The sequence below is a fragment of the Necator americanus genome, chromosome X, assembly GCF_031761385.1.
Source record: "Necator americanus strain Aroian chromosome X, whole genome shotgun sequence".
In the NCBI taxonomy this organism is placed as follows: domain Eukaryota; kingdom Metazoa; phylum Nematoda; class Chromadorea; order Rhabditida; family Ancylostomatidae; genus Necator; species Necator americanus.
In genome coordinates this window covers 16,937,302-16,964,870 of record NC_087376.1, presented here as the reverse complement: position 1 = coordinate 16,964,870, position 27,569 = coordinate 16,937,302, and the positions used below count along the sequence as shown (strand labels likewise).

Below are 27,569 nucleotides of genomic sequence, written 5' to 3'. Positions count from 1 at the left end.
ACAGTCGAGGGGAACTCATTGTCTTTCGACCGCTGCACAGCTGGATGGGGCGCGTACAAGGTTGGAGCATTGTAACTGAAATCGTCATGAGAAACAGAGCCTTTGACGTCGTTTGTTTTACAGCGATTACGGAGAGATGAGCGGAGCCACCCCTGGTCCCACAACCTGCAACCCATCTCTAACTTGTCCAACGGTTTGTCTTCACTACGTCAGATTCATGGTATGCTGCCTTTAAGAGAGCGACCTGTATATCCGTTCTCTCGGAAGACAAAGATTACATTTGATAAGATTTCTATACTTCCTGAAGCTAACATCTATACAAAGTTCGCTCCTTTTCCCTTTTAGTAAATCACCGCACAAAATATCATCTGCAATTAAATTGCTACATTGTAATTAATTTGTAACATTGTTTTTAATTTATTCGATAATCTCGACAACTGTTTTTAATTTATTCGATAATTTCGACAACTCTCATCATTATTCTTTTCGCATTTCCTAGTAAATGTATAATTCTGTGCGTTTCTATGGTCAGAAGGGGATCGAAAACGGTTGTCTGCGTCTCCAAGAACGACTGGAGCGTGGCTTTGTCAAGGCATGTTTGCGTTTCCTCCGGCATATCCATTGGACACGTGTCTCGGAAGCAGTGTCAAGCGTGTAGCGTGAGAAAAAATCCTCCTGAAAACGACCCCCCCCTCCCCCCTCCCCACACAGAAGACCCTCCAGAAAACGATCCCCTCATATCGGTTCCCTCTTATATAGGTGCTCATAGCAATGAAAAAAATAGTTAAAATAAACAGAATTATAGAAACAGATTGGATGCTTAATAATAAATCAAAAATAATATAATATAGCAAATATTATTAAATAGTAATGGATATTAATATGACGTAGTGCGAGTGAGAACAACAGAGAAAACATTGTAAAACCATTTTCACACTATTTCCTACTATTTCTTCACAATTTTGCTCATCGACATTGAGAAAGAACGGTTGAGAGTTCGATCCACCGGAGTTTTTCCACTTTTCAAAATGGAAAAACAACTAATACCGAAGCAGCACTCTAAAAGCACTTTTTCACTATTTTCTTTTTCTTAAACATAGTTTTACTCATCAACAGTGATTACAGGCAATGAATAGTTGGATTCCCGCCGGAATCTTGATTTTTTCAAAAAAATTTTCAAAAAAAAAAAAAAAAACTACTGAGAAGAATATTTCGCCGGCAGTTTTTCTAAAATTGTATTTAGAGCACAGCTCTCCGCACTCAGATGTTATTTGGAGGTCACTTTAGCTATTAGAACCAGGCCCTGATTGGATATTACTGCTGGACTACTCGAATTTTAGTAGCTTGAAATAAATATGAATAACGGACTACAGAAGAGGCTGAGAAACACAAAGGTGGCTGCTTTCTGTAAAGGAAGATTTGCGCTATAAAATGGTTAAAACATCTCTTCCAGAGACTCCTTGGTTTTTTTTTTTTGAAAGCTAGTTGAGAAAAAGTTGAGAAATTTAGCATTTTTCTCAACTTCTTCCCAACTAACTTTCGAGGGAACGAAAATTAATTGAAAGAAAGTAAAAATGAATTATGATAGCAAAAATCTTCTTCTACAAAACAGTTCAAACAGAATTCGTTTTTATAAACCATGAACTGAGTTGTTGGACGTTGTATGAAGTCATACAGATTTTGACGCGTTGCTGAAAACCTGAGAATTCGCACCTTTCCCGTTGCGATAGCGCGGTTGAAAAGTTCGATGCCACATTCTGATAGAGCATCAAGAAAAACCCTTAACTGCAAATTTTTGTCTCTGTAGGTGTTCTGCCTCTCTCAAGAACTAGCTGGGAAAACTCGAAAATTTGAGGCAGAATTTAGAATTTTTCTCAACTAGGGTTCAAAAAAACTAGGAAAGCTGTAAACACCAAGCTTTGTAGGAACATAGAAGAAATCTCTCTCTACAAATAGCAGTCGGCTTTATTGCATGAAATTCACTTTGAGTGTCGATATTTAGAAACTCGTGGAACCTACTTTGTACTAATTTTATCCTTAACTGCGCCTGTAGATGTTTTTTTTTTGCTCAGTAACAGCGAGTGATAGTAATAAATTCGTCAATATCGGATAACTCTTCTTTTAACTCTCGTACACTAAATGCAAAAGTACCATTTTTGTCGACGATTGATATCTGACCGCTGCAATAAAAACAGCGACACTTCACATTGCGCCTTCAAATATTGAAAGTGCTTCTCCGTAGAGCACGTAATACATTTTATTGCATGTAATGAAGGGGTGTCGAAGCAAACTATGAAAGAAATGAAGTTTGTCTCCTACTGACTCCTAGTACTCAATACGAAGTTACCTCTGTCTAGTTCCATTTCTTGAAAATAAAATAATAAAACAGAAATTTGTAATGCTTGGATTTCATGGTTACGACAGCATGTTAAATTGTTAAGAGGATCAAAATTTTAATTTAGCCGCGTGCAATTAAAACACTTCGCTTTCTATTCCATTATCTTTACAACTTCTATTATATTATCTATAATGTGATATTTCTAATTAATTATTTGATGGTTTGTCCTCAAATTGACAACTGACGGTGGATATCTGATATTCAATTGTTTTGATCTCTTCTTTCATACTCAATATTTCTCATTTCTTGGCGAAATTTTCTTGACCAACCCACATTAAAACAAGATCGCAAGGGTTTGTATAGAACGTATTGTATAATTTACACTCTTTTTCTGGACTTCTCACTCAGGATCCCTCGCATTTATCCTAATTTCAATGTCCTTCTTTGTTTTTTTTTTGTCAAGCTAGGCACGGACCGAAAGGTGTTGAATTATGCCAGCAAAATGTTTAAAAAAATACTTCACGCTATCTTTTCTAACCCTTAAACCTTTAATATATGTGCATTTAAAATCGACTATCCCTCGTCTTTTTCTCCTTGCTCTCCTCATTTTTCCCTTTATTCAGTCAAGCCTTACGACCTCCCTCGTGCTCTTACACCCCTCTTACAACCCTTTGTTAAGAAATTCTCAACGCACGCTTGACCCTGCTCGGAGGCATTCGCGAAGGATCCGACGGGACACTTTCCCGTTTTCCCTATCAGAAAAGGCAAAAAAAAAAAACGCCGACTCTTCTTCTTTTACTTTCGCGAGCTTCCGGAAGCGTCCACAGAGCATCGGGCATGTCCAATGTTCTAAAGATGTGTACGAGGTGAGCGACTGCAGGAGAACGGCAGAACCTGTACAAGGACTGATGTGAATTGTGTCCTACTATTCTTGAAGTGGGTCCAGGTTTTTGAACACTGCGAATATCTTATTCAATAGGTCGACTGCTACGTGAACTAAAACTGCATTTGTTTATAATGACGATCTTGGGGCACTACGAGTAGGCAGGCGTGAGGTAATGGTGATGCTAACAATTGAGTTCTGCGAATAACTCGCAACTTTCCTTACTTCAAAACTGACGATTTCGATGAGTTCAATGTTCGCATATAATGTAGACGCTGCACAAACCTATCATCTTCACCCCTATATGTAGCTTTAGTGCAGCATGGAGCAGTTCGGTTCGATCATGGATTCACTTCGGGTTCTACAACGCTCCTGACGAGTTCAACATCGGCATGTAATGCCGACATAACAGCAACCTAACATCTACCTCTGTTTGTCCTAGGTAAGCCTTGCTGAATAGGTTGTTGAAGCGACTTCAATATAACAATGCCAATGGTTAGTTGCAAATAGCTGCTGAGAACTGTCACAGGGTCTGCGCAGTGGTAGCGATGCCAGAATGGAGTTGTGCTCAATTTTGCTCGTTATCCGGTTTGATTTAATCTATCACATGGTTGAGGTGGTTTGTCATTGTTTCGGACCAAATAGCTGCAGAATAAAGATTATGACTGCTGAAGTTGTTCTTGAGTTTGGGACCAACCTCTACTTTGACGATTTTGATGTGTTTGATTGCATGAACGGGTGTAGTAGAACAGCCGATAGAAGGCTCAGCTGAGCCTGTACGATCGATAGTTCGAAAGCGTCCTAGTGCAAGCCAAGCTTTCATTTCTCCGGAGTCCACAAACTGGTAACACACGTGTCTGGGAGGACAAAAAATTGACTTGATACATCGGTTAGCTCCCGGAAGTAATTGCAGAGGCTCCAGAAACATCCGTGAACCTCCAACAATTCTGATTTGAAGTCGAATGCGTAGGAGCATCACAGTGGTGACTGAGCAACTCTTCGCACTTTATTTTTCCTTATCATTTGTGATAAAACATGCACTTGTTCCAAAAACAAAGATGCTAGTGTGCTCAACTATGAAGTTATACTCCAGTTCTACTGCGGCTTGTCATTGAAGAGGGCTAGCACCAAACAGAGAGATTCCGTTCTTGCTTCCATTGATGAAGATCCGCCTTTAACAGGAAGCGAATTCCTTGAACGCCATTGTGGAGCTTCTCCACTTCTTCTTCTTCTTCTTCTTCTTCTTCCTAGCGTTTGTCCCGCGTTGTTGCAGGGTCCGCTTTTCTACTTCTTGTCTTCCATTTGGTTCTATCCATTGCATCAGCCGTACACAAACGTGCATCTATCATATCCAGCTTCACACGATCTAACCAGCGAATCTTTGGCCTCCCACGCGGCCTCACTCCTGAAACGTCGAGCTTCAGAGCGGTTTTGGCAACAGAATCTTCCTCCCGACGCAAGACGTGACCAAACCATCTCAGTCACGCCTCCTTCATCTTCTCAGTTATCGGAACGACGCCGAAGATGAAACGTACAGTGTCGTTAGATACTTTCTCTTTTAGCGTTACACCTATCGTCCACCTCAACATCCGCATCAGCGTGCAGCACTCTTTCTAAGGCTTTCGTTGTCGGCCAGCACTCGCATCCGTAAAGGGCAACAGGACGCACAACCGTCTTGTAGATCTTCGACTTCAGTCGAACAGGGAATTTCTTGTCGCACAGTACCCCTGTTGCCATTTTCCATTTCATCCATGCAGCATTAACACGTGCTCGACTTTGATCAATGTCGCCTGTGGAAGTCACTTTGGATCCAAGGTACTTGACACAGTTCACCTTGTTTAATTCGGTGCCATCGACACGAATTGAACCATCCTCTATCCTTGGTCCGCACTCCATGTACTCAGTTTTTGATGTGTTGAGGCGCAATCCATATTGCTGCAGCTGATCCATCCAAGACTGCACTTGTTTCTGAAGATCATCTCGAGACTCCGACGCGAGCATGACATCGTCGGCAAAGAGTAGAGTCCACGGATGCTGCTTCTGGATTTCCTTCGTTATCGTGTCCGTGCACAGTATGAACAGCAGAGGTGAGAGGGATGAACCCTGATGAACCCCTGCTTGTACAGGGAATGGCCTGCTTGTTCCAGCAGCACATCGTACAACACTGGTAGGCTTCGCATAAAGTAGCTTCGTCCACCGCACATATTCATCTGGTACTCTATGCGACCTCATGGACATCCATAACAGCTCATGTGGGACACGGTCGAAAGCTTTCTCGAGATCGAGAAAAGCAAGATGCACACTGTGGTTCTTCTCTCGATGTTTCTCCAGGAGGATTCGGACAGCATGGGTAGCATCTATAGTGCTGCAGTCCTTCACAAAGCCGCACTGGTTGAGTGAAACGCTAACAATTTTCCTCAGACGAGCTTCCAGGACACGCTCAAAAACCTTCATCGTATGGCACAGCAGTCGTATAGGCCTGTACGAGGTGCAGTCAGCAATGTCTCCTTTCCATTTCCAAACAGGCACGGTCACGGAAGTTTGCCAAACGTCTGGAGTCCGTCCTTCTGCAACGATATTGTTAAATAGAGTTGCGAGCCACACGGACCGTCGATCTCCTAGCAGCTTCCAGATATCAGCAGGTATGTCATCAGGACCGGTCGCCTTGTTCGACTTCATTTTTGCGAGGGCAGCACTGACTTCGACGGCAGTAATTGGTAGAACAGGACCCTCGACGCTGGGAACGGTTGGGATGGGAGGATGACAGAACTCTTCGTTACACAAGTGATTGTAGTACTCTCGCCACCTCTCTAGGATCTGACCAGAGCGGCGCAGAACGGCTCCATCAGCTCCATTAACGATCTTGGTGTGTTCCATATCCAACATTGAGCGATGTCGCGCTCTGACTAAACAATACACTGCCCGCTCGCCTTCTCTGGTATCAAACATGTCGTACACAGCCTTGTAGCGGTCCGCCTTGGAGACTGCCTTATTAGTCTCCCTCCTCGCCGCTAGGTAAGTATCCCGATCATCAGGCTGACGTGTCCTCCACCTGAGCTTATACTTGGACTTCTTCTCACGAATTGCCGCCTGAACTTCCTCGTTCCAAAACCACGTAGCCTTTTGTACCTTTGGCTTACCTAGAGTCGTCTTTCCCAGAGTGTTTTCCGCGGTCAAGCGTATAACGCTGGAAGTAGACGACCACATTTCCTCCACACTACGAGTAGGGTGAGGAAGTGTAGATGGAGCCACGGACGCGAAAATACCTCCTTTCGATCCTTCAGATTCCACCATTTGATGCGCTGTGTTTCAGTCCTTGGATGTCTCTTCCTTGGACGGGAGATTTTCAAGTCCATAACGAGCAGATGGTGTTGGGCAGCGACATGGTCTGTAGGGATGACTTTTGAATCCTGCAGAAGTCGGCGATCTCGTCGGCGTAACATCCAGAAATCTACTTGTGTTTCACGACCGCCGCTGGTGTACGTGATCAAATGCAATTTTCTTTTCCGATACTGCGTGTTAGCAATGATCAAGTCACTTGTAACAGTATACTCCAAGATTCGCAACCCGTCCTCGTTACGAGCTCCATGGCCGTATCCACCATGACAACTCTCGGATCCGTCTTTCCGGGAACCGACATGTTCGTTGAAGTCTCCTCCGATTAAAAGTACTTCTTCGCTTTCCAGGGATTGGACGTACCGCTCCAGATCCTCCCAAAAGCTTGCCTTCTCTTCTTCACTACAGTCCGCTTGTGGCGCATAAGCAGAGGCGACTCGCAATTCCACTTCTCCTGTATCTACTTTTACAGCCATCAAGCGATCCGATAGTCGATCCACCGCTGTGACGCTATTTCTAAACGACTCGTTCAATATGATACCAACGCCATTGCGATTTGATGTGCCGTGGTAGATCAGCTTGTAGCCATCGCCTAATTCCCTTGCCTTGGAGCCTTTCCAGCGAGTCTCCTGTACACAACATATGTCAACACGGCGTTTTCTGAGACTGTCTGCCAGTTCACGACTTCTTTCAGTAAGCGTCCCAACGTTAAGTGTTGCCAAGCGCACTGGATGTTGCTGGCGATGGCGGACTAACTTCTTTGGCCGGCTTCGTCCTCTAGCCGGTAGCCCTCGCATATTTGCCACATTGCCCGGGCGAGGACAATGCGCGTCGCTTCTGGGGTACGCCCTAGCTTCTGAAGAACACAAAGTAGACATTAGCAGTATGACGCGACGGGGGTGTTGTCCTCGGTCGGCTTGTCGCACTAGCAAGCTAGCAGCCTGGCACCGGAATCTTCGTACTACCTCCTCACTTAGCTAGCCTGTAGCCTTGGCCCAAGGACCGGGCTACTAGCCGGACACCTTTGTGGCATGGTTGAACCTGCCGAGACGAAGTCTCGCCACCATAGCTGCCGACGGCCAGGACCACCGCTGCGAAAAATCTTCTGGAGCTTCTCCACAGTAGAGATAAAATTAGAAGTTTGATTTCCGATTTTCTTCAATAATAGGAACAAAATTGATGGTAAACCGGATTAGAGTATTTACTTGATATGGAAGAATAAAGCTGGAACTCCGAAGTTCATCTTTGGACGGAGTCATTTGTGGCGAGTGAGTCTAACAATGCGCGAAAATTGCAGAAACTTCAAAATTTTCAGTGGAAGTTAGAAGTGACCAAGTACAAAGGTTGGTGTTTTGCTGTAAAGATGGCACCTTTGAACCACGAGCTTCGCAGGATCGAAACAGCGTGGCTTGAGTGTTGATCAGAAAACCAAACTAACTGATTTAAATCTGTAAGAATACAAATAAATACAGAGTTAATGGTCCTGGTTCTCTGAACGATCATTCTAAGACGTCTGTTGTGGGTCACGCTGGTTCTTTTAGTTAGTGTGAAGCGGACGTAGTCAGCAGTCCAACAGAGGTCCATTGTTGATGAAGGAAGATGTCAGATAAGCCTTACTCAAAACAGTAAACAATGGAGTCGATCGACAGCTCTCTTCATTTGAGCAGTCATAGTACTGCATTCACCTTCAACAAACGTTAAGCCTCGGAAAAGTCGAATAGAGAGAAGCATTATCCTCCACTCAGTCACGCTTTTTCATCGCTTGGTGACGAAGATGTCACCAGTTTAATTAAGTGGTCTATATAGATTCTAATTAATCTTTACTAATGTACGGTAAAGACAGGTGAGACCAGACGACACCATGTTAAGTGCGACCCGACAATCGATGTTCTGACAGATCCGAGAGAAGTATGAGGAACATCTGCGTCTTTCAGAAAAAAAAAAAAAGTTTGCATACGGCTTTAGTGTGACCTCAATTTTCGGTTTGATACAAGATTCTCGCGATATGAACAGCGAAGCAAACTGTTTCTGTAAGTGCGTAAAGGTAATAGAATACTGAGTACAACACACAAATTGTTACGGACCTTCTGATGCTTCATTAATACATTTATTTATTGCGCACTCACTACAAGGTGCACTTTTACACTTCGAGAAGAACCTACGAGAAGTACGTCATTCGTCTCATCAAAATAATGATACTATCGAGATCGGAGTCACACGTGGAGGGCTGCTCCCAGGTGCGATAGGGAAGAGCCAGACCCTCCTCAGGTGAAGGGTGTGTGGAAAATGGGGTGCTGCTCTAGTGATGAGGATCCCTTTGCCAACCATCCAAAAGTGAAGGGGGTCCTTTCGTCAACACTTCGAAAGTGAAGGGAGTCCCTTTACCTACTGTCCAAAAGTGGAGGGGGTCAGAGCACCGACTCCGACCATTGTATCTATGGGGCTATCTTTCATCGTGCGTTATTACAGCTAGTCTTGTCAGAGCATGCTAAGTTCCGTGACGAGTGGCCGATTAATGGATGTTGTTATAGAATATTTCCATAATAGAATGTTGCAATATCGTGATGCAGGTGGTTACAGGACTCCATCTAGCATTTCCCGCAAATGTGGATGAGATAGTGGATACTATATCCAATGACATACTAAAAGGAAACAAACAGAGGCTGCATGGTATTTTTGCGGTAGCGTTCGAGACATTTCGGCATTTTTAATTGATTGTGATTATTGCAATTCCATCACACATAGTTTTCAGATTTATATGAGAGAACGCACTGTTTCAACACTGTGTCTAGTAGTATAGTGGAGAAATGTATAGAAGACGATCTGGGAAAATGGTTAACATAGTTCAGTGAGGTGTGCTCCGTTGTGATCGCGTTTATATGGAGATACTTTCACCCGTCTCGATGATGTTATGCTGTAGTTAATTGTCAGGGTAATTCCTCGGAGACTTCGGCGATGACGTCATGTGTTCTCCACCCTTTCTGTATCGACATCAAGAAACACTAGGATCCGTAGCCGGGTGTATGACATTAGGGTGTTCAGAAAGTATCTGCCAAAAATTTCGCAGCAGGGCAGATTTTTTAAGATATTCTGGAAGATCGCGTTTTAAATATATTATATAAGGACACTACCGCTTGCATACACATAACATATTTGGCTCCCTCTTCTTTGCCTATTTCATCCTATAATGGCCGAACATTTCATCCATATTCGACACGTACTCCTTTACGAGTTCGAATCTGGCCACCTCGCTACTGAAGCCCATCGAAACTTAAGTCAAGTATTCGGCGCTGAAGCCCTTTCTGGGCGGTCTGTGCGCGTCTGGTACCAGCGCTTCAAATCCGGAAACAAGAAACTCGAAGATGAGCCTCGCTCTAGTCGACCGACTGCAAAATCGTTTGACGAACTGAAGAATCTGGTGGAGCAGCATCCATATGAACGTGTGCGGTATTTTGCTGCCAGTCTTGGCCATTCGCTATCCACTGTGAGCAATGGACTGCGATCTCTCGGAATAGTGAAAAAGCTCCGTCAGTGGCTCCCACATGCATTGAGCCACGACAACTGCCAAAGACGCCTGGACATCTGCACTCAGCTGCTCTCCAGAAACCGCAGATTCGACTGGCTGGACACCATTGTCACTGAAGATAAAAAATGGGTCCTCTACGTCAACCACACCCACAAACGTGCATGGTGCGCTGGCGATGAAATTCCGGATCCTTTCGTGAAAGGTGAAATTCATGAGAAGAAGATCATACTGAGCGTCTGGTACATGGAATCTACCGTTTCGAACTGCTGCCGGACAACACGACAGTTACTGTCGAGGTCTACTGCGCTCAACTGCAAAGACTGGCCGACAAAATCCGCAAGGAGCACCCGAAGCTCGAAAACGTTCGCCTGCTGCACGATAATGCGCGCCCTCACATCGCGAAAAAGACTTCCCAGAAAATTCTGGAGCTCGGATGGGAAGTTCTACCGCACCCACCGTACAGCCCGGACCTGGGCCCGACCGACTACCATCTCTTCCGATCGCTTCTGCATCACCTGGAAAAGAAGCGCTACGATGATCGTGACCACCTCGAAAATGACCTTCGGGCTTTCTTCGCCTCCAAGTCGCCGGAGTTCTATGCCAAAGGAATCCGTGATCTTGTGAGACGTTGGCAGAAGGTTGTCGATGTTGATGGAGAATATTTCGTCGAATAATAAAATGTTGTTAAAAAGTTGTGTTGTTTTGAAAATTTGCAGTATTTCGGCAGATACTTTCCGAACGCCCTAATATAATACGTAATTATGACGCAGTGACTGCCGATGCGTCAAGTCAGTGTTTTTATCCTCCCAAACAAGTATGGCACCAATTTATCGACACCGAAGAATGAATGTTTTAATTAGACTAAAATAGTTTCGAACTACTAGGAGTTCAGTTGCAAGAGAACTTCTTACCACTACACTTACCTTGGAAATACTTATGCTAGAAAATATCACTCTCGTGATAATAATAATTCCAGCAACGACACGTAACGACATTGTGGATACTTCAAAGCAAAAAAAAAAAAGCTTTCAACTTATAGAGTGTTCCTCTACAGATTTATAAGGTGCCGAGAAGATGTAATGCTAATGAAAAAACACATGGAATCATTCTACTTTGAAATCTGAAAAGCTTGGCTGAATTGCGAGAAAGAGCACCGCACAATTCTTCTACTTCATATTCAACTGGCAAAAGTGATACGGTACAGGAAGTGTAATTTGTTCTAATAGGAAAAAGTATCATAAGAAACTGGTACATCCCATCAATGAGTCATAAGGTTCCATATGCGCGATCCTGTCACTCCACCCAGTGGGTCACACAGACTGTAATGTGCTAAGAAGAGGCGAGATACCAAACATAAAATAACACCGAACATTTCTTTGCTCTTGATAGAAAAGGAAGAAAATAACTTCATATAACTTTTTAAAAATGTTTTAAACGCAGGAAATGAAAGAGATGCGAACGCATTGAACAAAACTTTTACCAGTTATTTGATGGTGCAAACAAATTTCTGAATGAGAACCTCCAAAGGCTACTCAGATATAATAACTAAGTTGGCTTCCGCGCCGTTTTGCTGCGCCTCAGGCTGCAGTCTTACATTAACATTTCGTATAGTGTAAGTACATAAAATGTGCCAAGAAGTGGTGTAATTTGAAGGCAGCATATCACGGTGGTGCCGTAGTGTGCAAATCTGACGGAAAATAGAGAGCTCGGGTATAGATTAGGAATGGGAACGTCGTCCCGTTCAATTTCCTCTAATTTTTTCAAAAAAAAAATCAGCATGGAAACAGCGTTTGCTTCTAATAGGTACCTTAAAGGCAGCGTACCACGAAATTGACATGACCTCAGAAAAAATTGATTCGGGTTGTGGCCTACGGTAACCAGTATGGCCCCGTTCAATCCTTCCTAGTCGTCCTAAAAAAACTTTGTTCCTACGCGGTATGTTAGAACGTACCCCTTTGTGCACGCTCCGATCCCTTCAGCAGCACTCATTGGTTTTACTTGAATAGGCGCGTGAGGAGAGTGCATTGATTCTGGACCGTTCGTAAGTGAATGCGGCGCGTGCACAGAGGTGGTGCGTTCCAACCTAACTCGTAGGGACAAATGCTGTTTTGAACGCCGTTTTTCGACGATAAGGGGAAATTGAGCGGGGCCGCACTCGTATTCGCGATCCATATGCCTAACTCTCTATTTTCCATCAGGCTTCCACACTATGCAATTTCATGATGCGCTGCCTTTAAATAAAACGGCAGCGTAATACTGTAAGCTAGCTGGCTGAAGGCCTGACAGGTGGTCTGAAGACCAGCGTACCTCGTGGGAAATAAAAACCTTCTACCCCTATCCCTCACATTCCAACATTTCGCTTTTCCTCCGCTATATATTGGAGGAACATTCTGGAACTGCACTTTTCGCTAATACGTTGCGTTCTTTTCCGAAATGCATCTTTCCTCGGGAAATACACTGCGACCTCCTCCTCTTCTCTGGAATGGAACATTCTGGGAAAAAGGTGTGATAGAAAATGTTACAAATCCCAAATTGAGCCCAAGAAGAAAATCTGTAAAAATCGATGAATCGATAAGACTAATATTTTCTGTCAAATTGATCACCACTTCGCAATTAGCTTACCTTAACACCTCAGTTGGCAATTTTCTACTCTGCCTAGTGCGAAAGCAAGGTGAAAATCAACAAGGTCGACACAAGAAAACCGATATTTCTGAGCGAACAGTGGTCTACAGTCTGTCCCAAAATACAAAGATTATAAATTTGGTTTAAATCGGGTTCGAGACGCACCGAGTTCGATGTTCGACTATTAACAAACACTTAACACGCAGATGCCTACCTTTTTTGAGATGAAATTAATTCTGCATGGTTGACTAGTTCCATTGCGCATATATTCCCAACTTTCGCATTCATATTATTTACAACAGTGGCACAATCACTATAAGGGGAGAAACTAAAGGACGCTAAAGGATGCTACGATCACATAATATTGTGTAATCGCTTCCTTGACTTTATCGGCGGGCTGTTATTATCGCTTGGCGTGGCTGTCTGCATGCTCGCCGAGGCGTGTAGCCCTTGAAGGCATCATCCCATGAATCTGAGGTGGTACGAATTTCAGCTGGAGTATTCGCATACGGGATAGTAGATTAATGAGAGGGGTGTGATTCCGTCCATTTCTTTCTAAGTGCCGTAAAAAACGGGCCGGAAGATGTGGTGCGTGCACAAGGCTGGCACGATCCAGTCAAATTCGTTGTAGAAAATAGTGCGCCGGAACACTCGAAGCCGTATCTTCTGAGCCGTTTTCTACGGCAATTAGGAAGAAATGAACGGAATCACCCTTCTCTCAATAATCGACGATCCCGTATATGAATACTCCACCGGAAATGCGTACCACCCCAGATTCGTGGAGTGATGTCTTTAAACTCAGCTCTGCTCAATCTATAGCAAGAGATCGTGCAGAATCCATCCATTCACCACTATTCCATATCCTGCAAGACTTGGTGTCTCATGTGAACTGCCTATTGACACCGAGTGACTGGAGTACTTCAGGTAGACAATGTCCGTCAGTTCACCGCAACAAATCAGAGTTATGACTTGATTCCAGTCTCCCTCCAGCTATTTGACCTATGGGTTGGGCCTTGGCGGTAGCCTAGGCAACAACGCTTTTTTGCATTATCTGGAAAAATTCTGTCATCCATAACCGCGCTAGTTACTCGGCTTGTGCGTGCCCATAGCGTATACTCAAATGCTCGGTCGCATCTAGTATATATCGGGCCACTGCTAGCAGAGAGTAATCTGACTCGTATACGCGGCCCCAATCTCCTACTTCAGGAAAATGGTGCTGAAGAAATAGGAAAGAAAAAGAATAAGGTCTCTCTCAAAGAAAAAAAGAACTATTCCCCCCCCCCCCACATCGCTTGTATGACTATATTAATACGAGTTTTTTTTTTTTGTTTATCTTCCTGCTCATTATTTTGAACACCGACAAAATCCACGCGAAAGAATACTATATAAACAGACTGACCTCGAAAGGATCGTTTCTTGTAATCCTTAAATCAGCATCCGATGTTGACAAGCGGGCCTCTTGGATGGATGACAGTCTCGTGGCACCTCAAAATACTAAGAGCTGAAATCCTATCCTCTGAGCTGATAAAAATTATATGCCGAAATTGCTGCCCCAGATGCTACGACAGCAATTAGCATTGGGTTTTACTGAACCTGAGAAAACTTCGCGAAAATCAACAAATCGACACTTTCGCTCAAAGCGTGTCATAATCCTGATCAACATGTGCAGAAACCCCAGCGGGCAAGTTCCTATTGTCTACACCACTCCATTAAGTCAATAAAATCAATAGTCGTCGTAAGTCGCTGTTCACGATATAGAGGTTCACAGAATCGGCGTATCCTTAGCGACACGTTTTCGTCGCATTCTATGAACTCTTATTGGCAGATCTCTCAAGAAATAGCAAAGATACAATCGCTGCTTTGGCATCTCTAGTCCAGTTTCGTGAGTTACGAAAAGAGAAAGTCGGTTACAGCTTTTAGCAGAAATCAACGTTTTCTTTGCCTTACCTCTTTCCACAGCATCGTTCACTATAGGGCTTTTTAACATTTTGTTCCGTTCTCCCGTTGAGTGTTCTATTGCCACTTTGATTGCAAACTTTATCTCGATATTTCGCAGTGTTATGCGCGCGCCAAGTTTATGCGTTTAAACGTGTGTGGTATTAGTAAAATACATCAGATATGCAATGGTCTGTAGTGGTCATGCAGTAACTTAGAACCACTATATAAGGTCAGCTGACGCTATTCGTCCACACTAAAAAGATAAAAGGATTGGTGGTCTTGATGCTGCGTCGAAGTGTACTGTAAGCACTGTAAACACTAAATAGACTTTAATTTGTGTGCTACGTCCACCTGCAGTTCATATACTCTCTTATCACAATTACTAATTGGTTGATTAATACTATATGCTATGCAAAAATGGATTTCTTCTGTTACGGCACATGTGAGGCATAAGGAAAATCTAGAAAGCAATGATACAGGTCCAACTACGTCAGGTATAAGTGCAGGCGTCAGAAAGCACTGAAGCAAGCTCCACAATATGGCGTTGGTTCAACGGTGCAAAAAATGGAACCAGCGTAGTTTTCAGTGGGGCAGGACCGCACAATAATTTCAAGCTGATTTGCCAAAAAATAAATGAGACGTAAGAAGCGGTTTCATGGCCGTAACAACTGCATGTGATGCGCTCCACCACTATATACTCTCCCACATCTTGATTTCCCTCGCCTCAGCAGGGTGGTAACACCCTTTCTTCAGAAATCAAAAACACGCTTCTTAGGTAGTAGCTTACAGTTTGCGTGCACTGACGTAGAAACCTGTCTTTATTAAAGGCATCACCCCACGAATCTGGGGTGCTGCTGGTTTCCGGTGTTTTACGCCTATACGGGGTCGTACGTTATGGTGAGGAGGGTGATTCCGTCCATTTCTTCCTAATTGCATTAAAAAGCAGACCGGAAGATGCGGCTTCGAGCATTCCGGTGCAGTATTTTCTACGAGTTTGATTGGAGCGCGCCAGCCTTGTGCACGCACCGCATCTTCCGGCCCGTTTTTTACAGCAATTAGAAAGAAATGGACGGAATCACCCCCTCTCTATAATCTACTATGCCTTATACGAATACTCCACCTGAAATCCGTACCACCCCAAATTCCGCCACGCCTTTAAAATCAAGATGGCATACATTTTTACTAGTATCATGATGACAATTAACACATCATTCTATGCCAACTGTTGGGAAAGAGAAGAAAACCTCGCATGTCGAATGTTTTCAATTTGTGTCGACACCTAATGTAGTGCTCACGCCTTTAGGAACAAAGCTATGAAATATCTACCCGCACTTGGTGGCCCTGCTCTAACTAAACGCAATCAGGCGTTCGAGTGTACGCATTGGGAACGTACGAGCTATATAACCCGAAATGTTATATGGCGAAAGATTTTCATACATGGCAAAAAGCAGCTGTCCTCCAGCACATCGCCAAAGCCCATAACCTGAAAGGTCAACTGCCTGAAGGGAGCATGGAATCTTTGGCAACAACAATTCGTTTCGTCACGATGAACTGCCGAACACTATCGAGTGTACTCCAGACTTCTGCGATATCCCGGTGTGCCTATTGCTGCACTGCAGGAAATACGCATGAGAGATCGACCCGTCATCAGCATCAAAAATTACACCATATACTGCGGCGATGCCGATGAGAACAAAGTAGGTGGCTGCGCGATAGCTGTGAGCAACGATTATAAGAACCTGGTGGAGAAATTTGGCTTAACGTCGTCTAGATGCGCCTTTCTACGACTGCAGGATCGCAGAGGACGTAAACTCTCGATCGTAAGTGCTACGAAAACCGCTGAGGACAACAGTAAGGACGCCTTCTATGATGAACTCAATGCGTTGGTGTCTAAAATACCAAGCCAGCAGGTGGTCATTGTCGGAATCGACGGAAATGCGAAGATGGGACTCGAACAGCAATCCGATGTGCTAAGAAAATGGTATTATCCAGCGCAAGTCGGACAACGGTGACCGTCTGGTCGACTTGCGCTGGATAATACCATTTTCGCTGCGCTGTGCGAACAGGCGGAAATCATCATCGCCTCCACATTTAAGAGGAATCATCGACGCCATCAGCTCACGTGGCAGGGGTCAACCCTTTTAACTCCTGAAGAGCAGCGCAAACAGAAGATGAGGACTCTTGAGCTTCAGCTCGACTATGTTCTGACGAGGAACATTCCTCAGTCAGATATCCGAAAATCTAGAGCTGTTAGGGACGTCGCGTTCGACACTGACCACCGTCCAGTTCTTCTCAGCTTCAAGATACGGTTCACTAGAGAAACCGAGGAGTTCCTCTTCAACTGAAAATCGACATCGCTGGTCTGAAAGATGAAGAATACACAACGAATTTCCGCCAACATGTGTCTATTCATGATGGAGTACGGACCAGGAAGAAGCTTAGTGATGCGGATTCCTTCACAAAGTGCATCCAGGACGCTGCAAGTGAAACGCTTCCGGTTCTATTGCCGCGGAAGAAGTTTGCCTTTGCATCCGCGAAAACAAAACCCACGTATAATTCTTTATGCGCTGCCCGCAGCACTGGCAATTTCGGCCGTCTGAAAAAGAAGTTCCGTCACGAGCTGCAAAAAGACCGCGAAAATGAATGGACGGAAAGAGCGAAGGAGTTTGAAAAGGCGTGGGAGGACAGGAACCCGCGAAAAGCCTATGCTCTATTAAAACAGTATAGCGACAAAATGAAAAGATGTTCTCCTGTCCTCAACACTGCCAATGGAGTAGCTGTCGGTGAAGCAACCCTTCCAATTTGGAGGGAACATTTCAAGACCTTGCTGAACCTGCAAGCACAGTCAGCTCCTGAACTCGAGCACGTTCATAGGCCGAGATATGCGGTTAACGAGGAGCCACCGGCCGAGTAGGAGGTTCTAGTCTGTCTTCAAAAAAAGAAGAATGGAAAATCTGGTGGAGACGACGGGATTGGCGCAGAAATGCTGAAATATCTTCCTCCGTTTGGGAATCGTGAGATGACAAAGATCATCTGTTAAATATGGATAGAAGAAAGGATATCTGATTCGTAGAGATACGCTGTAATGATTCCCCTCCACAAGAAGTTATCCGTCACGGACCCTAGGCATTATCGAGGAATCTCTTTGCTGCATCTTATGTACAAGGTATTGGAGCGCATTATCCTGGACCGACTCATTAAACATCGCGAAGAAACAACGCTCGATGAGCAAGGTGGCTTTTGTCCTGGTCGATCTACGATTGACCAGGTTGTTCATCGTCTGGAGTGTGATCGAAATCTGGCAGCGGTATTCGAAGCCAATGCAACTAGCGTTTCTGGACTTCGAAGCCGCGTTCGACTCTCCTCACCGAGGCCGTCTTCTCAACGCGCTCCGCGCCGATGGAGTACCAGGAAAGTTCGTTCGCTTGCTTGATGACATGAATCAACGAACAACTGCTGCAGTTCGAACACTAGCCGGATGTACAACACCGTTTGAAGTGGTAACTGGAGTAAGACAAGGGGCGGTGGCAGGACCCTTCCTGTTCAATTTCGCCATCGACGACATTATGCCAAGAACAGTCGACCAGTGTCCTGCCGACATTGTCTTAGCACCATCAGGGTGCCCCTTGACTGATCTCGAGTATGATGACGATGTTGTTATATTCGCGGAAGGCAGTACGAAACTTCAACTTGTTGTCAACCTTGTATCGAAGCTGGATGCAGCCTTTGGACTACGTCTACGCCCTGATAAATGCAAGCAGATGTGGATCTCTTCGAGACCTCGAACGGGAATCAGGGTTGGCGGACAACCGATAGAACTCGTCGATGAATTCTGTTACCTGGGTTGTACGCTGAAGAACGACGGCAGCTACGAGAGGGATGTTCAGCAAAGATGCGCTAACGCCTCTTCTGCATTTAATTCCTTAACGAAATGTCTGTGGTCGACCCCCATCACCAACGAAGTCAAGCTGCGAGTCTACCTATCTGCAGTTCGCCTCATCATGATGTAGGGATCGGAGACTTGAGCAGCATCATCAACGGTTATGGAGAGGCTTGATTGCACGGAACGAAAGCTGCTTAGACGGCTACATGGCTACTTTTGGCCTAGGGTATGCCAAAGTGAAGATCTTTGCACAGAAATTGATGTAGTTTACCGGCGGATGACACTTGGAAGATATGAACATCTTGCACTGCCATCGAAAGTGGCTAGAGTAAATCGTCTTCGCTTCTTTGGTCATATATTAAGGATTCCGGCAGATCGCCTAGTTCAACGAGTTCTGAGGAGTTTGTCGAGTTCACAAGCCACCTGACCGAAAACAGAAGTTATGGACTGAGGTGGTGAAAGAGGATCTGAGGACACTCGGCGTGAAGAGGCAGTTCAGGCGAGACCTAGGGTTTGGCAAAATATGGAATAGCGAAGAATGGACTGATTATGTGCAAGCTCTCGCAGAAGATCGAGAAGGCTGTGCAGAGCTGTGTTCGAGGACGGCAAACATCAGCGAAGATACGGGCAATCGCGTCAGGCGGCACGACCGCTATATGTCCGCATCAAAAAGCATCAAAAAGTGAATGGAAGGAATAGGTTACCAGGATGGACACCTTTAGGTGCCCATAGTACACAACACAAGAGAGCCGATTTTGAAATCGGGGTCCGAATCTTAGCGCTCGAATCCAAAACGTTGGCTCGAAAATCGCTGGAGGCATTTTGGATCCAACCCAAAAACCCCAAAATGAACCGCAAGGGCGATTGTCTGTCGATAATGCGGAAACTCGCACCATATCTCGGATAGTTCTTCTGATTTCAATGACACATTTGAACTATTCGTTCTCGTGATCGATCAGTCAGCGGTCCATGCTAGGCGTCTCCGATCCAAGGTGAGCATCCAGTGTAATCGTTAATCTGGTGAATGAATAAGTAGCCATGGAGTTTATCTGCTTAGTTCTGAAGAGGTTTGGTCGTTTAAATTGTGAATTAAATCGCACATTTCAGGCTCTGCAGAATGCGATTTTGCCGAAACGTTAGCCAGTAAAATTATTTAACAACCTCGTGTACAGCTTAAATTAATTCTTATTGATCACTGAAGGCGAACGAAGCGGGCACCACAAGAGATCCGAAGTACGGCGCTAGGCGTCTGAGGCGTTTTAATTGCGACTATAATAATATACTAATTAGTGACAATAATGACCACTAAAGACTATAGTATTGACACGTTTTATGACGAACTCAATACGTTGAATCGGATAACAGATCCGGGAGACATTCGCGAGCAGACGAACCTCATCATTACATTCACGTTAAAGAGAAATCATCGGCGCCATCAACTTACGTGGCAAGGTACACCCCTTTTAACGCCAGAAGGGCAGCGAAAGTGGAAGATCCCGACCCTTAAGAGTGAGCTTGGCATTCTAAGAAGGAATATCCCTTTGTCGAACATCCGAAAATCTAGACCCGTCTGGGATGTCGTATTCAATTACGACCACCGCCCAGCTCTTCTGAGCATGTACTATTTCAAGGAGTAGTGAAGTTCAATATTACCCAAAGCTCGACCTGGCAGGTCTAAAAAACTATGAATGCAGAAAGAAGTCTCACCAACGGGTGTCAATCAATATTGGATTATAGAACAAAAATAGAGTGGACGACGCTTACTTCATCACCAAATGCATTCAAAACGCTGCAAAGGAAATGCTCATGGTCTTAAAACCGCTGATCGTATTTGCTGAACCGAAAAGCGCCGTCAGTCCCTGAACTCGTGCATGTCGAACGATAGACATCCACTGCAGTCAGCGAAATACCACCGACGGAGTCGGAGGTTCTGGTCTGTTTCCAAAAAAATGAAGAATGGAAAATCTGACAGAGACAATGGAATTAGCGCAAAAAGCTGAAATCTCTTCCTCCTTCTGGAATTCGAGAGATGACGAAGAAAATTCGTTCAGTGTGGATTGACGAAAGGATATCTGACTCGTGGAGACACGCTGTCATAGTTCCTCTCCACAAAAAGCTATCCGTCACGGAACCCAGCAATTACCGAAGAATATCATTGTTGTATGTTATGAACAAGGTTTTAGAGCGCATCATCCTGGATCAACTAAAGTGATTGGAGTGTGGTAGCGATATTTGAAGCCTCTACATTTAGTTTACTGGACATCAAGGCCGTTTTCGAATCGAAGCCGTCTTCTCAACGCACTTCGCGCCGATGGAGTACCAGAAAAGTTCGTTTGCTTACTTGATTTCATGAATCAACGAACAACTGCTAGAGTTTGAACACCAGGATGTACAACACCGTTTGAAGTGGTAAGTGGAGAAAAAAGAGGCACTGGCAAAACCATTCCAGTTCAATACGTCGACGACGTTGTTATATTCGCGGAAACCAGTTCGAATTTTCAACATTTTGCTGACATTGTATCGAAATTAGCTGCAGCCTACGGATTGCGACTCCTTGATCACCCTGATTACCTTGACTCCCGTTGATCTTGGAACTGGTCGAGCGGGCGCCAGTTATTCTTCCATTTGTCCCGATCGCGTGCCAGAGTAGCCCGCGGTTCCTCATTCCGCGTGGGACACGAAGAGCATCATATTTTTCTTTCAAGGACTTCGTGAAGAAATCTGACCATCGGGTCGGCGGTCTTCCTGTAGTGGGCTTAATATTGCGGGGAACCCAGTCGCTCACGGCTCTGGTCCAACGGTTGCCGTTAAAGCGCATCACGTGTCCGGTCCACCTTATTTTACTTTCCTTGACAAACGCGGCGGCGTCTCTAATTTTCGATCGCTGACATAGGAGAAAACTTCGAATCCAGTCCCTCTCTTGCGTGAAGCGGATACTCCTAGCATCACTCTCTCAATTGCGCGTTCACCGCGTTTTCTTCCTGCTTGCGAAATGCCCAGCTTTCCGAAGCATAGGTCAACGCAGGAAGTACGGTGATGTTGAAGAGGTGGGCACGGAGCCGGGTGTTCCTGGTCTTCTTCACTACATCCTCGATGCTCTTGTACGCTCCCCAAGCCTCTTCTCCTGCCCAGCTCGAGGGTCAGGTCGTTCTTCATGTTTATTTTTCAACCCAGATAAACGTAGCTGGTGCATTCGGATATGTTCGTTCCGTTGAGCGTGAATGGGGCATCCGAGATCCATCCGTTCCGCATGAACGTCGTCATTTGTGGATTCAGCCGAAGACCGATGCATGTTTCGTCGAATTCGGTCAGCATTCAGCATTCGTTCCGCTTGGCCGATAGGTATTATCAGTACGATGTCATCAGCGAAGCGCAAATGGTGTAGCTGTCGACCATCAACCTTCACTCCCATGTCGTCCCATTCCAACTTTCGCATTGCGTTCTCGATGGTGGCTGTGAATATTTTGGGTGAAATTGTATCACCCTGTCGGACCTCCCTCTTCACGTCAATGATGATGTTCTTGTAGAATGGCGAAATCCCGGTCGTGAATTTATTGTGCAACTCTCGAAGTACCTTTATATACAGAGTAGGGACACCCTGGTTGTCCAAGGCCTCCATGACCGCTTCCGTCTCAACTGAGTCGAAGGCCTTCTTCAAGTCGATGAAGGTGAGACAGAGTGGCATCTTGTACTCTCATGATACCTCGATGGGTTTCGAAACAGTGTGAATGTGGTCAATCGTGCTGAATCCTTTTCGAAACCCTGCTTGCTTGCATGGCTGTCCTTCAAGACTTTCAATCCTATTAAGGATCACTCTTGTAAAGAGATTGTAGATGACGGACAGTAAGCAGATTGGACGATAGTTGCCGATATCACGTGGATCTCCCTTTTTATACAACAACACGGTCTTGCTGGTCTTCTACTGTTTAGGAACTTTGCATTCGGACAGATAACGTGTAAAGAGCCTCGCCAGGGTGTTGATGAGTACTGGCGGAAGGTTCTTCAGGTGTTCTGGTCTTATTCTGTCGGGACCGGGTGCCGTACGATTTCTTATCGACATGATAGCATGTCGTATTTCGGACGGGAGAACCTCTGGAATGACTTGTCCGTCTTCCCTCAGATGATGGGGAGGCAAGTGGACATGGCTGTCGAAGAGATCAGAGCAGAAGTCGTAGATGATTTTCTCCATCTCCCTTCTCGATGCAATCGCTGTTCCCCTTGGTTCCGGAGAGCAGTCATCCTCGTCTTTCGATTGGCGAATTCTCGATGGGCATAGCGGATGCTTTTCCCCGCCTCTGCAACTTCAGCCAGCACTTCTGCTCTTCTCTCTTTAAGGTCTTCCTTTATCGCCTCTCTGCAAAGCCTTGCGAGCTCGGACGTGAGTTCTTGGTTCCCTGCGGCTCGTGCTGCCCCACGCTGGCGTATCAGCCCAAGAGTTTCAAGAGACAGGCGTCTCTTAGTGGTTTTAAAACTCTCAGCCTTGTTCGCGCAGTCGTGAAGGTGTTCAACGAACCGGTCATATTCCTCGTTGATGTTGTCCATTGCGGAAATCGGGATCCAAAAGCCGGCTAACGTAGCGAAGAGATCCCAGTTGATGATAGTCCTGTGATTTTTCTCTCTGAACTTGGCGGCTTTCTCTGCTCTCCTTGTGAAGGAAAATCTTCCTCGGAGAAGACGATGGTCCGATCCCTTATAGAACTTTGGTACAACAGCGACGTCCATCAGGCAGAACCTTTTATTGACGATGATGTGGTCTATTTCATTACAGGAACTTCGGCGTTCTTCTTGGGCCAACTTTGGCGTTGAAATCGCCTTGTAGAATTATTATGACCTTGTAGAAGGCATGATCTTCTCGGTAGAACTTCTCCAGGTCCATGGTCCATATAGAAAGCTTCGACTTCTCCTTTGTAGCTTGATGTTGGAGCGTAAGCGACGAAGATAGTCAAAGCTGGTGTTGGACCACATCTTCTCATCCGCAGACGTCCGATTCGGGTCGTAAGTTGTTCGAAAGAGTCGATGTTCTTTGCCATACTCGTGTTGACGAGGACGCCAACTCCACCAACACCTCTACTGTCGCATGTTCCTAAGAACAGTTCTTCTCCAGTTTCGTATACAACGTCGAGAGGGTGACGTCGTCTCGTCTCGGTCAGTCCGATGACGTCCTACTTGATCTTCTTGGCTTGCATCATCAGATCTTCGATGCCGCTTCCGATGCAAGCGTACGTGCGTTATAAGTACAGATCGCCATCCTAGTTCTTTTCCGTTTCGGTAACCTACATGACTCCTGCAACCCTGTCCTACCTGGCGCTACCAGGCTTTCCTCCGGAATCAAGAGACTCTTTTCTTTTACTGTGTTTTGCATAAAAATTTTAAAACCCATGGGCAGGTTGCACGCCTCTAGTCCCATGAGTTTCTGAGAGAACTTCCGTTCTCCCGGAGTGGACATATGGAGCTTATTTGTTGGAGGCGGCTCCAAACCGTCTCCCTTACACCTCCCAGTCACTTGATTGCAGGCTTTTGGCCGGACCGACGTGTGGGATACAAGGATATCATGGGTCAGTCCTGGCTCAGCAGAAACAGGGAGTCCATCCCCTGAATCCACCTGCGTTTCTGGGCAAGCACAAGGTCGCTTTTGGTCCGCGATTAGCCCCCTATCCGCCACCCGGGGACGCGCCACGTAGCCTCGCGACTAACCGGCTGTAATCCCTCTAGTGAGGGAAATCCGAGGGGTTGCGACTCCACCATGATAAATGTAAGCAGAAGTGGGTCTTCTCGAGTCCCTCAACGGGAATCAAGGTGGACGGACAACAGATAGAACTCGTGGATGAGTTCTGTGATTTGGGAAGTACGCTGAAAAAAAAAAAACTATGTCAGCTACGAGAGATATTCAGCGAAGATGCGCTAAAGCTAATCCGGCATTCAACTCATTCACCAAGTGCCTTTGCTCGACCGGAGTCAGACTGCAAGTCGACCTATTCGCAGTTCGCCTTATCATGATGTAAGGATCAGAACAGCCCCGTAGGGTAATGGGAAAGCTTGACTGCATGGAGGGTAAGCTGTTTAGACAACCACTAAGCTATCTTTGACCGATAAAAGCAAGGAAGTTTACTCAGAAGTAGATATGGTGTACTAGCGAATGTCACGTGGAAAACGTGACATCTTGCGCGACCTCCTGAAGTCCAGAGGACCGTCTTTGCTTCCTTGATCACGCTATGAAACGATCGCTTTGCCAAAGATGTCCTGAGGATGCTACTAAACTTAAACTGGAAAACCTTCCCTGATCGTAAGAGAAAGTTTTAGACGGAAGTTGCAAAAAAAATATCTGAGGACACTTCGCGTTGACAGACAGTTCACTCGAGACGTAAACTTTCGAGGATTTTGGAATACGGACTTATGGATACTATGCGAACTCTGGCTGAAGATCGAACAGGATAGGCTCGGATATGTTCAAGAAAAACACACACCGGCGAAGATGCGGATACCCGCGTTAGGCCGTAACATCCGCCCGCCGATTAGGTCAAGTAAGCCGCATACTATGTGGTTAGAGTGAAAGGAATGGACCGATGTCCCTATGTTAGCCTGAGATTGAATTATTGCATAAGAAAACGGGGGCAATGAATCAAATACAAACGTACGAAGCTGTATGTTTCAAGCAAAAAACTTCAATGGCGGATTCAATGACCGAAATAAACACAATAAAAAGGAATCTTCAAGCAATTAGTTACAAAAGCTGTAAAACTAAGAAGAATCGCTCGCAAATATTTTCGGCCCCTCAATTCAAGTTCAAAACCCATATTCTCTTTTGGTCTGTCTCGTTAAAGGAATCACAGCCAGTGCTGTTTCTCTTGTTCCACGATTGACTCATAATGCCCTTGTATCCTTGCATCCTCCTCATCGTAAGAGAAAGTTCTGGACGGAGATTGTAAAAGAATCTCTGAAAACACTTGGCGTTGACAGACAGTTCGCTCGAGATGTAAACTTTCGCAGATTTTCTGATACGGACGGATAGATGGATAGCTCTAAATGAAGATCGAACAGGATAGGCTCGAATATGTTAAGGACCGACACGTACCGGCGAAGATGCAGATAACCGCGTAAGGCTATAACTTCTGACCCCATTTAACCAAATAAGTCAGTAACAACAATAGATATTAATTTATAATAATGATTTCTCTCCCAAGAATAAAAACGATTAAGGGTAAAGTTTCTAGTTTATCAATCCACGTGGGATACGCCAACGCGTTTTATTGTAATCCGTAATCGTTGGGATTTTGGGACGCTTGATGGCTTGAATAATGACTTGCGGGGACCAGATAATCAATTCAGTGTTCTTTTATCCTCCTAGACAAATCTGGTGCCAATTTATCGACATGAGAGGGATGAAAGGCTTGGTTGGCACTAGGGCGGTATCGGACCATCAATCGTTCGGCCACAGTGGACCTCTAACTGCGCCACACTCGTCCTTTCCATTAGTAATGCTAACAGTATTGGTCTTAGGTTATATATATATATATATATATATATATATATATATATATATGTATATATATATATATATATATATATATGTAGTATTATTTCCAAAAAACTGAAAATGTTCATTTCACACTTTTTTAATTTTTGATTTATTTTATTTATCTTTTATGCTTTTCTCCCGTATTTTTTTTTAATTTTATGGTTTCCTATTGTATTTGGATTATGGGTAGAACATTTGGAGCACGCCATATGTCGATTGAAACTCCAAAGTCCATTCTTCGAGGAATCGATCAAGGAATGAGGCAAGTCGAATTAGCAAAACTCTTTAACGTCTCCAGAGCGACCATCTCCGCTTTTCTGAAGAGGGTATCAACATGTGGAGTAATTGGAGCAACGCCGAATCCAGGACGAAGCCGGATGACCACACGAGTCACCGATAGGAACATCCTTCGAATGAGTCGTGCTAATCCTACGCTCACTGCCTCCGATATTCAAAGTGAATTGGCCATCGCAAATCAACAGATCCCATCAGTTAGAACTGTTCGAAGACGCCTACAAGATGCCGGACTCAATGGAAGGCGTCCTGCAAAAAAAAAAACCACTCATTTCAAAAAAGAATCGCGTTGCTCGTGTCAAATGGGCTAAGGAACATATTGGTTGGACTCGCCAGCAGTGGAACAAAGTTCTATTTTCTGATGAATCCAAGTTCAATTTGATGGGAAGTGATGGTATTAAGTATGTCAGACGTCCAGCCGGAAAAAGATTCCATCCCATGTATCAACTGCCCACTGTAAAGCATGGTGGAGGAAACATTATGCTTTGGGGTTGCTTTAGTAGTCATGGAGTCGGACCTCTTCGCCAAATTCATGGAAGTTTGGACAGATACGGTTATGAGGAGATCTTAGAAACAACAATGCGTCCATTTGCTCTTCAAATCATTGGCAGAGGATTCATCTTTCAGCAAGATAATGACCCGAAGCACACATCCTCGCATATTCGTGACTGGTTCAACCGGCGTCATGTGGAAATTCTTGACTGGCCAAGTCAGTCTCCGGATCTGAATCCGATTGAACATTTATGGGAAGAGCTGGAACGTCGCATGAAAGGGAAAAAAGCAAGAAATTCCGCCGAAAAATTTGCTCAATTTGAAGAAGCCTGGAATCCCACAGTCTTGTCTTGACAATTTGTTGGACTCGATGCCACGAAGATGTCAGGCTGTTATTGATGCTAGAGGTTTTGCAACGAAGTACTAGGGCTGCTATTTTGTTATTCTTAAGATATTCTGGTTATTGAAAGTTATCAAGTTTTTTGTTCAAATAAACAGACTACGTGATTTTTCGCTTGTTTCAATAAAATCGAATAATCGATAATTTTTTTGGATCCTGATTTAACCTGATTGCTGATATTCTTTTCTAAGGTTAAAAAACGCGATAGAAATAACTGATGCAAGTTTCGAGACGATTCAGCGATTTTCAGAGGAGGAAACCTCGAAAAACCGTTTGTCAATTGATTTTTGGCCGCTACTATATATATATATATATATATATATATATGTTATATATATATA

At 44.7% G+C, this 27,569-nt stretch overlaps 10 protein-coding genes across 15 annotated transcripts; 5 read left to right on the top strand and 5 right to left on the bottom strand.

The window, feature by feature from the left end:
• Positions 1 to 4,763: 4,763 nt before the first annotated feature.
• Positions 4,764 to 7,435, bottom strand: RB195_023658 (uncharacterized protein; the record flags this gene model as incomplete). Of its 3 annotated transcripts, XM_064211174.1 has the most annotated exons (2): positions 4,764 to 6,311; positions 6,488 to 7,354. In XM_064211174.1, 2 exons carry the CDS (start codon positions 7,352 to 7,354, stop codon positions 4,764 to 4,766), a joined length of 2,415 nt encoding a protein of 804 aa, XP_064067054.1. The 3 variants fall into 3 exon arrangements, with proteins under 3 accessions (XP_064067054.1, XP_064067055.1, XP_064067053.1); XM_064211173.1 differs by lacking the exon at positions 6,488 to 7,354 and having other exon boundaries at positions 4,764 to 6,107; XM_064211172.1 differs by lacking the exon at positions 4,764 to 6,311 and having other exon boundaries at positions 6,395 to 7,435.
• Positions 7,436 to 9,744: 2,309 nt separating this feature from the next.
• RB195_023657 (uncharacterized protein) lies at positions 9,745 to 10,757 on the top strand (the record flags this gene model as incomplete). 2 transcript variants are annotated; one of them, XM_064211171.1, is made up of 2 exons in its annotated part: positions 9,745 to 10,285; positions 10,369 to 10,757. In XM_064211171.1, the coding sequence occupies 2 exons, from the start codon at positions 9,745 to 9,747 to the stop codon at positions 10,755 to 10,757; spliced, it is 930 nt and encodes a 309-aa protein (XP_064067052.1). The 2 variants fall into 2 exon arrangements, with proteins under 2 accessions (XP_064067052.1, XP_013299426.2); XM_013443972.2 differs by having other exon boundaries at positions 9,745 to 10,707.
• Positions 10,758 to 13,789: 3,032 nt separating this feature from the next.
• On the bottom strand, positions 13,790 to 14,692 carry RB195_023656 (uncharacterized protein; the record flags this gene model as incomplete). Its single annotated transcript, XM_064211170.1, has 3 exons — positions 13,790 to 13,921; positions 14,105 to 14,190; positions 14,653 to 14,692. 3 exons carry the CDS (start codon positions 14,690 to 14,692, stop codon positions 13,790 to 13,792), a joined length of 258 nt encoding a protein of 85 aa, XP_064067051.1.
• A 1,579-nt stretch (positions 14,693 to 16,271) lies between these two features.
• Positions 16,272 to 17,557, top strand: RB195_023655 (uncharacterized protein; the record flags this gene model as incomplete). Its single annotated transcript, XM_064211169.1, has 2 exons — positions 16,272 to 16,651; positions 16,963 to 17,557. 2 exons carry the CDS (start codon positions 16,272 to 16,274, stop codon positions 17,555 to 17,557), a joined length of 975 nt encoding a protein of 324 aa, XP_064067050.1.
• A 310-nt stretch (positions 17,558 to 17,867) lies between these two features.
• On the top strand, positions 17,868 to 18,653 carry RB195_023654 (uncharacterized protein; the record flags this gene model as incomplete). 2 transcript variants are annotated; one of them, XM_064211168.1, is made up of 1 exon in its annotated part: positions 17,868 to 18,653. In XM_064211168.1, the coding sequence occupies one exon, from the start codon at positions 17,868 to 17,870 to the stop codon at positions 18,651 to 18,653; it is 786 nt and encodes a 261-aa protein (XP_064067048.1). The 2 variants fall into 2 exon arrangements, with proteins under 2 accessions (XP_064067048.1, XP_064067049.1); XM_064211167.1 differs by having other exon boundaries at positions 17,964 to 18,653.
• A 2,955-nt stretch (positions 18,654 to 21,608) lies between these two features.
• Positions 21,609 to 22,211, bottom strand: RB195_023653 (uncharacterized protein; the record flags this gene model as incomplete). The annotated part of the gene is made up of 1 exon (XM_064211166.1): positions 21,609 to 22,211. The coding sequence occupies one exon, from the start codon at positions 22,209 to 22,211 to the stop codon at positions 21,609 to 21,611; it is 603 nt and encodes a 200-aa protein (XP_064067047.1).
• A 431-nt stretch (positions 22,212 to 22,642) lies between these two features.
• Positions 22,643 to 23,248, bottom strand: RB195_023652 (uncharacterized protein; the record flags this gene model as incomplete). Its single annotated transcript, XM_064211165.1, has 1 exon — positions 22,643 to 23,248. The coding sequence occupies one exon, from the start codon at positions 23,246 to 23,248 to the stop codon at positions 22,643 to 22,645; it is 606 nt and encodes a 201-aa protein (XP_064067046.1).
• A 32-nt stretch (positions 23,249 to 23,280) lies between these two features.
• RB195_023651 (uncharacterized protein) lies at positions 23,281 to 23,556 on the bottom strand (the record flags this gene model as incomplete). Its single annotated transcript, XM_064211164.1, has 1 exon — positions 23,281 to 23,556. The coding sequence occupies one exon, from the start codon at positions 23,554 to 23,556 to the stop codon at positions 23,281 to 23,283; it is 276 nt and encodes a 91-aa protein (XP_064067045.1).
• A 2,668-nt stretch (positions 23,557 to 26,224) lies between these two features.
• On the top strand, positions 26,225 to 26,647 carry RB195_023650 (uncharacterized protein; the record flags this gene model as incomplete). Its single annotated transcript, XM_064211163.1, has 1 exon — positions 26,225 to 26,647. One exon carries the CDS (start codon positions 26,225 to 26,227, stop codon positions 26,645 to 26,647), a length of 423 nt encoding a protein of 140 aa, XP_064067044.1.
• Positions 26,648 to 26,717: 70 nt separating this feature from the next.
• RB195_023649 (uncharacterized protein) lies at positions 26,718 to 27,182 on the top strand (the record flags this gene model as incomplete). Of its 2 annotated transcripts, none has more annotated exons than XM_064211161.1 (1): positions 26,718 to 27,182. In XM_064211161.1, one exon carries the CDS (start codon positions 26,718 to 26,720, stop codon positions 27,180 to 27,182), a length of 465 nt encoding a protein of 154 aa, XP_064067042.1. The 2 variants fall into 2 exon arrangements, with proteins under 2 accessions (XP_064067042.1, XP_064067043.1); XM_064211162.1 differs by having other exon boundaries at positions 26,775 to 27,182.
• Positions 27,183 to 27,569: the final 387 nt, after the last annotated feature.